Raw genomic sequence first — 13,222 nt, forward strand, 5'->3', positions numbered from 1 at the left:
AGAAAAATCTCTAGCATAGAGCCTGACAATATATTAGATGAGTAAATAGGAACCACATGCTTAAAATGTCTACCAATAATTTTCATTTATAGTCAAGTAGGCCTAAGTTCTGCCAATGTTACAGTGACAGTACTCTATATTTTGTTATCATGGCTGATGTTTATTTTTCAATGACAAAACTTTTGAAATATGTATGTATAAAGCAGAGAGAATATTATAATGAACCACTCACTACTCCACATTTACCTTCAACAATTACCAATATTTTACTATTCCTAATTACATCACTAAGGAGTGAATGATCATCCTCAGAAATAAGGAAGTAAAAACGAAATAAGCCATCCATTATGATATACAATTCACATTAGAATAAATTCGAGCTAAAAACAAGAAGAACCGATTTTCCTAGACACAGTATAAGTTTCTAGAGTGAACAGAAGTTCCAGACTTCAGAAAGGAACATGAAGGTCTGGTGCCTTGGAAATGTTATTAAACGAAATTAAATATTCTACTCTAAATGAGAGGACTGATTACTCATACTTAAGTTCAGTAGGCATAAAAGGATAAATAAGGCACAATAACCCTACAAATAATACTCACATTATTAAATTAAAAAATCACCAGGCGGGGCGCCTAGGTGGTTCAGTTGGTTAAGCAACTGACTTCAGTCTGGGTCATGATCTCATGGTTCATGGGTTTGGGCCCCACCACAGGCACTCTGGTGTCAGCACAAAGCCCGCTTTGGATCCTCTGTTCCCCCCTCTCTTTCTTCCCCTCCCCTGTTCGTTCTCTATCTCTCAAAATAAGTAAATAAAAACTTAAAAAAACAATCACCAGGCAAGAGAGCATATCCTCCCAGGTAAGAGGATATTAGAATGGGACTCAAATTTACTGATCTCTAAAGTACAGAGTACTCAAAGAAGGACTTTACAATCACTATTCATGATCTTTAAAATACCAGGACTTAGTTAAATTGCACAAAATATGTAATTTTCTAGAAATAGCACTAAGTAGGGGTGCCTGGCTGGCTCAGCTGGTATAGCATGTGAATTTTGATCTTGGGGTAGTGAGCTCAAGCCCCATGTTGGTAAGCAGAGCTTACTTTAAAAAAACAAAAACAAAAACAAAAAAACACTAAGTATTTCGTATCTCAAAAAAATTAAGGTAGCAGTACACTTCATACTAACTTCTGAAATGTTCGTTTTAGTACATGTAATGGTGAACAAAAACAAAAACAAAATAGAACATCTGATTTAAAAAGGATAATATGAGATGCTTACCATTTCTGGCAAAATTTGCAATGGCCAGTGCTCCAGCAAGCTGTAGCTGGTGGTTATTTGATGGAATCCAGGACAGCACCCTTTGAAACACATTACCTTTTCCTCCTTCAAATAATTTCTGCATGGATTCATCTGGAAGTAAATGAAACAAATAGATAAAAGGAAAATAATATAGAGCAACAAATCCATATTCCTAAATGAATATCCAACTGGATAACTATATACTTCAGAAATGATATTTCATAAAAGGACAAGTAATGACTCTTTTTATAAAAGAGTTTAGGATTTTTCTAGTCTAAGTCCCAAGTAGCCCTCTAGCTTTTAGTGCCACAGTTGTCCTATGACAGCTCTTTGAATATTGTAAGATAGTGAAAACTCCTCTTTTCCAGGTTCACTATCTCTAGTTCTCTTCATGATATGTTTAAGGTTTCAAATCATCACACCAGGATTAAATGAGGCAGGAAAATGAGAAAATGCCTAATATATATATATTATATATATAGTGTTCACAAAAGAGACAATACATTAAAAAAAATCTAATAATCATGTTCTTAGGTTGACTTAAATTATAACTCACCTCCAAGAAGTAATAAAACCATTAGATCTGAAGCAGTTTTGAGCTCAGCAATATCCTCCTCTTTTTCACTATCCACTTTCTCCTGAACAATCTCTAGTAGACATTCTACCAGCCCTGCTTCCACCAGCTGTAGTTTAATAGCATCTAAAAAATAATGTGAACAAAATAACCAAAACTTGAGATGAAACAGAAGTTCTGGTATAAGCAACCTATTATGAAGACTTATAAGAAATCAAGAAAATGCATGATTACATAATACATGTCTGAAGATTTGAGTTTCAAAAGGAACTATCTGACAGTGCAGCTTATATACACAAAAGTTTTATTTCAATTTTCTTTTTTACTTGACATTAGGGCACTTTTTGCAATGTCTGCAGCACCTAAACAAATTGATTCTCAGCTTTGAAGGAAAGTAATAGCACTCCACTGTTATTGTAGATATTATGCTCATGTTTTAAAAAGGTAATACTATTAAATACACTGTTTAAAATAAAACACATATGCTGTTATATAAAGTAAAAATATACTCACTAATGGCATGTGAATAGAAAGTTATTGAAAAGTAAAGAGCTATTAGTAAATTTCAAACTATACCATACGTATATATTTGGATTCATACTTGTATAGATGTTATTTTTCTAATTTTTAAAATGTTTATTTATTTTTTTTGAGAGAGACAGAGTGTGAGTGGGGGAGGGGAAGAGAGAGAGGGAGACATAGAACCTGAAGCAGGCTGCAGGCTCTGAGCTGTCAGCACAGAGCCCTACATGGAACTCAAACCCACGAACCATGAGATCATGACCTGAACTCAAGTCGGACGCTCTACAGACTGAGACACCTAGGTGCCCCTAGATGTTATTTTTCTAAGGCAGTTAATAAATCTGTAACTTTCTGAACTTTAAAAGCCATGTTTTGAAAAAGGACTTCAGGTTTTCGTTAATTTCAAGTTTGCTTGGGTGATGGATCTTTGGTGGTTCATTAGACTATATTCTCACTACATCTGAATAGGTTTTAAAATTTCCGTAATAAAAGTTGAAAGAAAAAAATAACTTTTGAGCTTTCTGATAACCAACAGTGTGAAGGTATTTTAACAGAAAAATTTACATCCCAATTATATTGTTAAAAATTCTCTTCATAGTAAGTTCTACTCTTATCAAATTGTTTGCACCCCTAATAACATTTTTTTATTATAGAACTTACTTAATTGCAGGTTTTATATTCATATCCATATCTGTCTCCCTCATTAGAGTAGACATACCTCTTTCATCTTTGTATTTTAACCTAAACTGGTCTACCTAAATGCTCTGGGTATATTTATACAGCTTACAATAAATGTAGATGAACTGACCTTAGAAACTTGCTACATAGAAATTTTTAAACTTAAATTTTATTTTTCAGTTGGATATTATTTTAGCCATTGGTTTCCCTAAGCTGTATATGTGCACATATACAGCAATGGCAGCTTCAGGTTATTATTATTTGGGAGAAACAAAGACCTTTTTTATACTTGACATTTTCTTCTGGGCAATTTTAAGATATAAAATTTAGGTTTCATTTCCCCCTAACACCAGGATCACTGATAATCTTTAGAATATTATCTCCAGAATACACAGAATATTCAAACTGGAATATTTTTTTAAAAGGTACACTTGTACTGTGCTATGCTGAAAGTAGGGCGTTTCCTTGGTTACAGAATGCTAGGGCTAGAAATGTGTGGTGACTAGAATCAAAGCCATGTTAAAAAAAAAAAAAACCTTAAAATTCCTAAAAACCTTGAATTATACAAATCCCAATTTAAATGTCTCCTTTGCACATAAGGAAAACCAAGGGTGATATACTAAGGATAGTCCAGAAACAAGTTTTCAAAGGTATCATTCAATTTGCTGCACGATTATAAGATAGAAGTGAAGATAGTAAAGGAGAAAACATATAAGAAAAACTTTGTTATTTTGACATATTACAAGAAAGGTTACAGGTAATTCTATGGCATAAAATTGACTGAAGGTCACCATAAAAATTTCATTTGGCCAAACCACCAAATGAGATGAAAAACAACTTTCTGCCTAAAGAATAAGATCGAAGGCATTTAGAAAATTTTAAATCCGTCAAGATTAAAATTTATAGATCTCTCCTCTCACAGTTTGACTTTAATCATATACATATATATGTGGGAGGCTTCAATAGCCTTATTAAGGAAGATCAGCAAGGCAGTCTGCCAAAGCAGACAGCCCAGCACCATTTATTAACACCATTCTGCCTAAGGACCATCTATCTTTATAACTACTATTTGCATATGTATGTATGTATATAATATGTATCTATGTAGGTATATATATATATTTTAAAATCTTTCCTAAATGGTGAAAAAAGCCACAAATGCAGAAAAGTGCATAATATGCATATTAGCTTAATTATTATTAAGCAAATTACCATGCAGCTACTACCTAGATCAAGAAATTCATTGCCAACATCCCAAGAAGCCCCTCTGTGCATTCCCTTTTCCTATCACATATTCTTCCCTCCAGCCCTCTAACTACTTGATTTTTATGGTAATCATAGTCATACTTTTCCTTATTGTTTTATCAAATGGGCATTCCTAAAAACCAGTTTAATTTTACCTTTTTTTGAACTTTATATAAGTGGAATCTTACAATACATATTTTTCAGTGTTGGCTTTTCCCTTTCAATGTTTATAAGATTCATCTATACTACTGGTTATAGTTGTCTTCATTCCTTTTTGTAAGTATATATTTTTCCATTATATGAATATACCATTATTTATTCTACTGTTAATGGATAGGAGTTGTTTCTAATTTTTCATTATTATAAATAGTGCTAAGAACATTCCTGTAATGGCTTCTGGTGCACATGTGCATGTTTCTGGGTACACTTTAAGAGCAAAATTGTTGGATCACACAGAATACAATCTCCAACTCAACAGATATGGTTTTCCAAATTGCACACCCACCAGCATGTAGTGAGTTTCCACTATTCCATAACCTCATCAACATTTGATATTATTATACTTTCCAGTAGATACATGGTAGTATTTTATTTTGATTTTATTTTGTATCTCAGTTATTAATGAGTTAGGCATATTTTCATGTTTATTAGCCATTTGGATTTTATCTTTTGTCTAGTGCCTATTTAAATTTTTTATGCATTTTCCCACTGGAATTTCTACATTTTTCTTAATGATTTGTGGGAGTTTTTATATATTTACACACTCTTTTGATTATGTGTGTCATAAATATCTTCTCACACACTGTCTTGCTTTTTACTCTTAACGGTGTTTTTTTGGTGTCTTTCATTTTCATTATTAGAAAGTTTTGGCCAAATTTATCAATCTTTTCCTTTATGCTTGAGATTGTTGTGACCTAATAAAACTATACTCCAAGGCCATGATGATATTCTTCTATCTTCTATTTTTTAAGGTATGCTTTCTGGTTTTAACTTTTCCATTTTGCTTAATAATCTATCTGAATACCTTTTTTTAGTACAGTATGAAATGGGAGTTTATATATGTGTCTTCAATTGATTTGTCCCCCCATATTCCCAGCATTGTTTATTGAAAAGACTGTTCTTTCCACACTGTTTTGCAGTGACAACTTTTCTTCCTCCTAATAAAATAAGCACCTATTAATGCATCCATTTGTTTCTGGGGTATCCTGTTCTACTGGTCTTCTCATTCAGCCTAGCACCAATACCACACTGCCTTTTAATTATTATAGTTTTATCAGAATAAAGTTTTATTATTGTTACGCAGTAAAACCAGTTTTGCTACTTTGTTCTCTTTCAGTGTCTTGGCTATACCTGGTCTTCTGAGATTTGGTTAGAATTCCATTGAGTCTACAGATCAATATGGGGAGATATAATACTTTTACAATATATCATCTCTTGATGCTTTTCTACAGTTTTCTACAAGAGACCCTGCACATCTTTTATTAGTCCATTCTTAAAGTATTTTGTTTTTTATGCTTTATAAATAATATATTTCTTAAAAATGCATTTTGTAACTATTTTTTGGCTGATTTATAGGAATAAAATGTTTTTGATTTTTTGTTTGCTTATGTTTTGCTTTGGCTAGCAACATAACTCATTCTAAATTTTTTTTTTTTTTAATGTTTGTTTATTTTTGACAGAGAGACAGAGCATGAGTTGGGAGGGGCAGAGAGAGAGGGAGACACAGAATCTGAAGCAGGCTCCAGGCTCTGAACTGTTAGCACAGAGCCCCATCCAGGGCTCGAACTCATGGACCACGAGATCATGACCTGAGCCGAAGTTGGCTGCTCAACCAACTGAGCCACCCAGGCACCCCAACATAACTCATCCTAATTAAAAAACTCACCTATAGATTCTTTTGAATTTTTGACATATATAACCATATCATCTATGAATAAGGAGGTATATGGTATTTATTTGTTTGATGTCTTTCCTGTATCTTTTCTCTACTGCACTGGTTAGTTCCCATAAGACAATAATAAACAGAAGTGGGAATGATTTTTCTTATTCATGAACTCAAGGGAAATGCTTTTTGTTTCACCATTGAGTATGATACTTCCTGTAGGCTTCTGATATATATCCTTCTCACTCTCTTTTAGTGCTGGCTTGCAAAGAGTTTTTTAAAATCGTGAATGGATAGTTAATCTTATCAGATGCTTTCTTTTCTGAAGATCATTTGATTTTTAACAAGTTTTAATACAAATTATATTCATTGCATTTTCAATATTAAACTGCTTTGTATTTTCAGAATAAATCCATTTTGCTATAATGATTAATTTTGAATATATTATTATATTTGGCTTGCTAAAATTTGAAGGGGAATTTTAGATCTATGTTCATGGTGAGACTGGCCTTTATTCTCATAAATGGTGTCTGTTGGTATTTGGTATAAGATCTCTATAGTGAGATCTCCTTTTTCATTCTTGATTTTGGTTATCTATGCCTTTTCTCGCTCTCTCTCCTTCTTCTTTTTTTTTTCCCTTGATTAATCCTAGCAGGGATTTACCAGTTTTATTTAGTCTTTCAGACTGAATTTTAGTGATTATACACCGATATTGCATTATGAATTTTCTATTTTATTAATTTCAGCTCTTCAGATTTCTTTCCAAGTATGACTTTACCTACATAAGATTTAAAATATAGCATTGCTTTCATTATTAGAAAATTTTCTAATTTCCAACACGATTCTTCTTTGACCTCTGAGGTATTCGAAGTATATTGTTAAATATGTAAGTATAAATGGATTTCCTAGTTATCTTTTTATTATTAGACAATTCACTTAAGTCAGAGAATATACTCCATAAGGTTGCAATCCTTTGAAATTTGTTAAAACTTTTTCATAACTATGCATGTTTTATATATTTCATGTGTATTTGAAAAGAAAGGGCCCTGCAGCTGGGTGCAGTACTCTGTAATACATCCATTAAATCAATTTTCTTAACCATGTTGTTCACATTTTCTATATCCTTGTTGTTTTTCTTAATCTGCTTGTAGTATAAATTACTCAGAGGCATTAAAAGCTCCCATGATATTTATGAATTTTTCTATTTCTCTTCATAGTTCTGAGTATTTTGCCTTCATATGTTTTGGGGTAATGTATATTTATTATAGCTCACAGTTGAATTAAACTTTCATCACCATAGGTCACCTTATCTCTATTGAGTCTTTTAATCTTAAATTCTATTTAAGATTAAATATTACTATCTCAGTCTTCTTTAAGTTTGAATGATTTTTTAAATCCTTTTATTCTAAATCTTTTAAATCTCCTTATATTTAACAAGTGGGTTGTTTGTTTTAAAAAGTATAGTTGATTTTTTAAAAAAAATTTTTTTAATTAAAAAAAAGTTTTATTTATTTATTTGAGAGAGAGAAAGAGCAAGTAGGGGAGAGGCAGAGAGAGAAGGAAATAAAGAGAATCCCAAACAGGCTTCGTGCTGCCAGTGCAGAACCCGACACAAGCTTGAACCCGCAAACCGTTAGATCATAACTTGAGCTGAAATCAAGAGTTGGATGCTCCACTGACTGAACCACCAAGGCATCCCAAAAGTATAGTTGATTGTTAAAATTCAGCTGACAACTGGTCTTTTAATTAAAGCATTTAGGTCAAGTATATTTAATGTAATTACTGTAATACTGTGTCTTAAATCTATTTTTTATGCTGTATTTGTAACTCCTGTTCTATGTTCCTTTTTCTCTCCTCTTTTCTGTTATTGAAGGTGTATTGATTGAAGGTGTATTTAAAGAAACAATCTTTCCAGGGTGCCTGGGTGATTCAGTCAATTACGCATCTGGCTTCGGCTCAGGTCATGATCTCACGGTTCGGGAGTTCAAGCCCTGTGTAGGGCTCTGTGCTGATAGCTCAGAGCCTGGAGCCTGCTTCAGATTCTGTGTCTCCCTCCCCTCAGCTCCCCCCCTGCTCACACTCTGTCTCTCTCTCAAAAAATAAATAAAGATTAAAAAAAAATTTTTTTTAATAAAGATTAAAAAAATCTTCCCATAAATCCGTCCATTAGTTTGGCAGTTACATGTTGTTTTTAAAAATTATTTTAGTAATCACCTTAAAAGTCAGTGGTGAACTTTCTCAGTTTTTACTCTGAAAATATCTTTATTTTGCCTTTAGTTTTGAAGGATGCCTTCATTGGGTTTAGAATTCTAGGTTGGCATTTATTTATTTATTTATTTTTTCATCACATAGAAGATGTTTCATTGTCATCTGACTTTCATTGTTGTGCTGGAAGATTAACAATCAGTCAAACTATCACCTCTTTTAGGATAATCTATTATTTTCCTGGCTACTTTTAAGATATTTGTCGTTAGTTTCCTGTAGTTTCAGTATAAAAAAAATGTAGATTTCTTTTTATCAGGTTTTAGATTCATTTGAGTTTTTGAATCTTTGTTATCTTTCACAATTTCTGGTAAATTCTATGCCAAAATTAAAAAAAAATATATTGCCTCTGCTTCCCCCCCTGCACTTTCTGGAACTCCACACAATGTATATGAGACCTTCTCACTGTATCCTCTGTACTTCTTATTCTCTTTTTTATGTATGCTGATTATTTTCTCTTTATACTTCATTGTGGATTTCCTTCCAGTCTATCTTCCAGTTCACTGGTTCTCTAAAACAACTATATTTAATCTGCTGTTAAACGCATCCATTAGGTTCTTATTTGGGGCTGTATTGTTCCAATTCAGGAATTTCTAATTGTTTCTTTTTCAAGTCTGCTATGTTACCTTTTATAGTTTTTAGTTTCCTTCTAAATGTTTCAAGCTTGCCTTTAACTCTCTGAACATAATAAGCATACCTGTGAATCACTGTCTAATAATTTCAATATCTGGAGATTTGCTGTGGTTGCCTGTTCTTTGGGCTGGTTCTTGCTTACAATATCTTGTCTCCTCATGTACCTGGTCCTCTCTGATTATGTGCTAGACACTGTATCTGAAAAATTATATGGGATGTTTTGTTTACTCTGGTTCACTCTTATTCCAATGGTGTATCCCTTAAGATTTTTTAATGCAAAGATGGGAATAGTTTACCAGTGTCTACACTGTCCCTTTGCCCTGCAAGGTTACATAAGTGGAGTTCAGCCTCTCTGGTGCCTTTTCCAGATGGGCACAAAAATGTGTAACCTACAGAACGATGTTTGGCAAGACTTTAAAATCAAAGGAACTTGGTAAGTAGCTTTGGCCAATGTAGATACAGTAATCGAGTAGATAATGTAGCTAAAGTTATGGACACCCAAAATAAAACTTAACACATCATTAATAAAGCAAAGAAAGGCTTTGAGTTAAATATCTGGCAATTCAATAATATCAGGAAGAATGGAAAGCATACATGATAAATAATCAAGAGGTGCATTTAATTTCTCACCATTTTCTGCCAATGGAGCAAGGACTTCAAAAATCATTTCCCTTTTATCATGTTCTATTTGTTTCTTGAAGAGTTTTACCAGTTCTTCAGCAATGTTTGTACTGGCAAACTGTTCTTTACTTGACTCTGCAAAAAAGGAGAGGGACATATAGAGTAAGCAAATAAAATTTAAACACAGTAACTGTATTCTATTACTTTCAATACATGCTCATTTTGTACCATTACTGATAAATACAAATACTTTTCAAATACAGGAACTATCAGATACAGTTTAAATGCTCTTGAAAAGGAAAAATGGCATTAAAGAAAACGTTCTAACCCAGTTTTATTCAAGGCTGTAAAAAAATGTTCACCAGCATAACATATAGGTGTAACCATAGCAACAATTAAATTACTAAGTTATAAATTCATAGTTTCAAGGCTTTTAGCCAAAGAAGAAAAATTACTCTTAATAGACTGCATTTTTACATGGCTGAAGTAAAGGTGACTTATTATTACCCTCAGATCATTAAAGTGGTATGCTCTTGCACTGGAATGATATGCCTACTATTAAAGGTCAATGCTTCACATGTGCTTGGGGTCTCAGTCCTGCTTGCCTCTTTAGCATCTTCAATCTCTCTTCACTCTATAGCCTCATCATCTGCAATTAAATATGCTCTAATATTTCTTATACAAAAAAAGCAATATTAAAAACAACTTTCTTCTACTTCACTGTTCTTCAACTACCATCCAATCTCTGTTCACTTTCACAAACAAGTTCCTTGATAGCACTGTCTACATACACTGTCTCTACTTTCTCAACTCACATGCATTCTTAAACCCACTTCAAACTAGTTTTGGCCTACATCCACCCTCTGTAGTTTCAAACTTGCTCCTCCTTTTCCACCAGACTCTATAAATTCCATTTCCTTGGGACTTGATCCTTTTCTTTCTTACCTTATTTTGGTTGTTACTCTCATCTCAGAAAATCTAATTCCCTTCCATAGCATCAAAACTGCTCCTCTATGTTGATAGTTATACAGTCACATCTCTAGCCCTCTTCTGTGCCTCAAGCTATTTATTTAACTGGTCACTTGACATCTCCATTTGAATACTCCCCCCTGTAGCATCCAAACTCCATGTTTAAAAAGGACTTCTGGTATTACCTGAAATCTGTCTTCTTCTAGACTTCCTTTACTTGGTAAATGAACAGTTTATCTATCCATCTATGCAGGCAGAAATCTAGGAGTCATTGCTCACTTGTTCTCATTTAATTCTACATCCAATGAATTACCAAAGTCTACCAATCTACCCCCAAAATACAACAGTAATCCATTCCATTTCTTTCCAATTATCTTCTTAATTTGCTTTGCTGCTTCAGAGTTCCCAATAATTTATCCAGCATTTTCAGAGAATTCTGACCAAATCCAATATAGATTTGCTTCTGTTTTGGGGGCACAGCTGACATCCTAGAATTTATTTTTTATCATTATCTTGATACGTTCTTCTCCTCTGTTACCTACATCCTTTTGCTTTCACTTGTTTTGATTTGATAGAAGCATCCTCTAGCAGCTTCCTAAGAGAACTACTATAATAATATATATAGGAGGTAAATATTTTGAAATCTTGACTGTCTGAAAATGCTTTATCCCACCCAGAGTTTATGCCTCTAATTTAAATTAGTCCCTCACCTTATTCCATTACTTTCTGATACAAGAAATTATGACAATTTATAATTATATGCTTGTTTGTAAATTTGTTTAAAAAACAAATTTCCATGGCTCCTGGGTGACTCAGTTGGTTAAACTTACGACTTGATTTTGGCTGTCATGATCTCATGGTTCATGACATGCTGATAGCATGGAGTCTGCTTGGAATTTTCTCTCTCCCCCTCTCTCTTTGCCACCCCCCGCCAAATAAATAAACTTTAAAAAATAAAAATAAATAAAAAATAAATTTCCATCTCGCCCTTGAGTATAAGCTAAAGTATAATAATAAGCTCCTTGAGGGCAGGGACAGTGCAGATTAACAACCACAAACACCGTATACAGTATAATGCCCAGTACCTAAGAACACTTGATTGAATGAATGTGAGACTGAATGAACAGTTAAATAAATACAGGAGTGAGGTTCTACTCTCTAGTTTCAGGTAAATATCCATTGATACCAAATAAAAAAAGTTTGCAAATTCAAATTTTAAAAGAAAGGAGAAAAACAAATCTTAATATGGCTTAACAGTTTTGATTTGTTCTCTTGTTACACTGCTTTTGACACCAGATCGATGCCAAAATGATGAAAATCCACTCCAAAACGTGAATGATTCCTTAATGCCATAAAAAAGAAGTAGGAGTGGAGTATGGATTGTCTTTTCCAATAAGCTACCTAAGCCCTCAGAGATCATATTCTATAAATGTGAGCAGCCTTAATCTAAAAAGTAACTTTGATATAAATAGGGATGACTTAAGTCCTGAACACTGTTGGTTGCTCCTTTGCTTCAGACAATACTTCAAATGAGAAGAATTTCAGAAACATAAAATCAGGGGTGAATCAGAAAGACATTAATATTTATCTAGTTATGTGCTCTCACTCTTTTTAAAAATGATAGTGTTAGTGTTCTTTTTTGCTATCCATATTCTATTCCTCCAAGTATTTCTCATAGTATTTTATTTTCCCTAGAATTACTTTTACTTCCCTTGGGATTATTTTTTTCATTTGCTTAGTTTTCTATGTAGTTATCATTAATTCAACTCCAAACTTTCCATCCGTTGTCTAGTACTTATCATTAATTAAACTCCAAATTCCCCATCAGTTATCTGATATTCTCTTACTAAGCTTATTTAAGTATTTAATCAATTTCATCTCCTCCAAGAATTACCCCAATCTTGAGTCTAGCCTTTTGACTTGTTCCAATCTGGACTGGTTGCTCTTTGAAAACAGGCCATTTAGGGCTCTCCTGTCACCACACTACTAGGAATTTTTGTTTTCTTGTTGGATCCCTTGTTTTCTGATTCCTATGTAGTCTTCTTTGTTAATTTAAACCCCTTCTTTTGGTGGAAGACATTTTCAGTGGCTTCCAGAGGAAAAGTATGTAGGATACTGATTTTCTGAGATGTTCATGTTTGATAATGTCTTTATTATAACTTCACACTTGATTGACAGTTTGATTGGGTATAGAATTCTATATTGGAACTAATTTCCCCTCAAAATTTGAAGGCAGTACTCTATTTTCTTCTGATGGCCAGTGTTTTGAGATATCTGATGTCAACTGATTTACAGTCTTCTGTATGTAACTTTTTTCTAAGCTTGTAAGATGTTCTTTGCCCCATTTTAAAGTTTATTTATCTTTGAGAGAAAGAGACGGAGAGAGAGAGAGAGAGAGAGAGAGAGAATGAGAATCAATAGGGGAGAGGCAGAGACAGATAGGATCCTAAGCGGGCTCTGTGTTGTCAGCATGAAGCCCAGTGTGAAGCTTGATCACGAATTGTGAAATCATGACCTGAATCGAAATCAAGAGTT

The 13,222-nt window shown here is 33.3% G+C and overlaps 1 protein-coding gene across 5 annotated transcripts in view; it reads right to left on the reverse strand.

Annotated features, from left to right (window-relative positions):
* RAP1GDS1 (Rap1 GTPase-GDP dissociation stimulator 1) overlaps positions 1-13,222 on the reverse strand; it is a 174,858-nt gene that overhangs the window by 24,826 nt on the left and 136,810 nt on the right. For all 5 annotated transcript variants that reach the window (XM_047856128.1, XM_047856127.1, XM_047856126.1 and 2 more), the window contains 3 exons: positions 9,728-9,853; positions 1,858-2,001; positions 1,281-1,412 (listed from right to left, as the gene is read on the reverse strand). In XM_047856128.1, the coding sequence (XP_047712084.1) occupies positions 1,281-1,412; positions 1,858-2,001; positions 9,728-9,853 (402 nt within the window). The remainder of the gene's footprint in view (positions 1-1,280; positions 1,413-1,857; positions 2,002-9,727; positions 9,854-13,222) is intronic.

This window comes from Prionailurus viverrinus, chromosome B1, assembly GCF_022837055.1.
Source record: "Prionailurus viverrinus isolate Anna chromosome B1, UM_Priviv_1.0, whole genome shotgun sequence".
Lineage (NCBI taxonomy): Eukaryota > Metazoa > Chordata > Mammalia > Carnivora > Felidae > Prionailurus > Prionailurus viverrinus.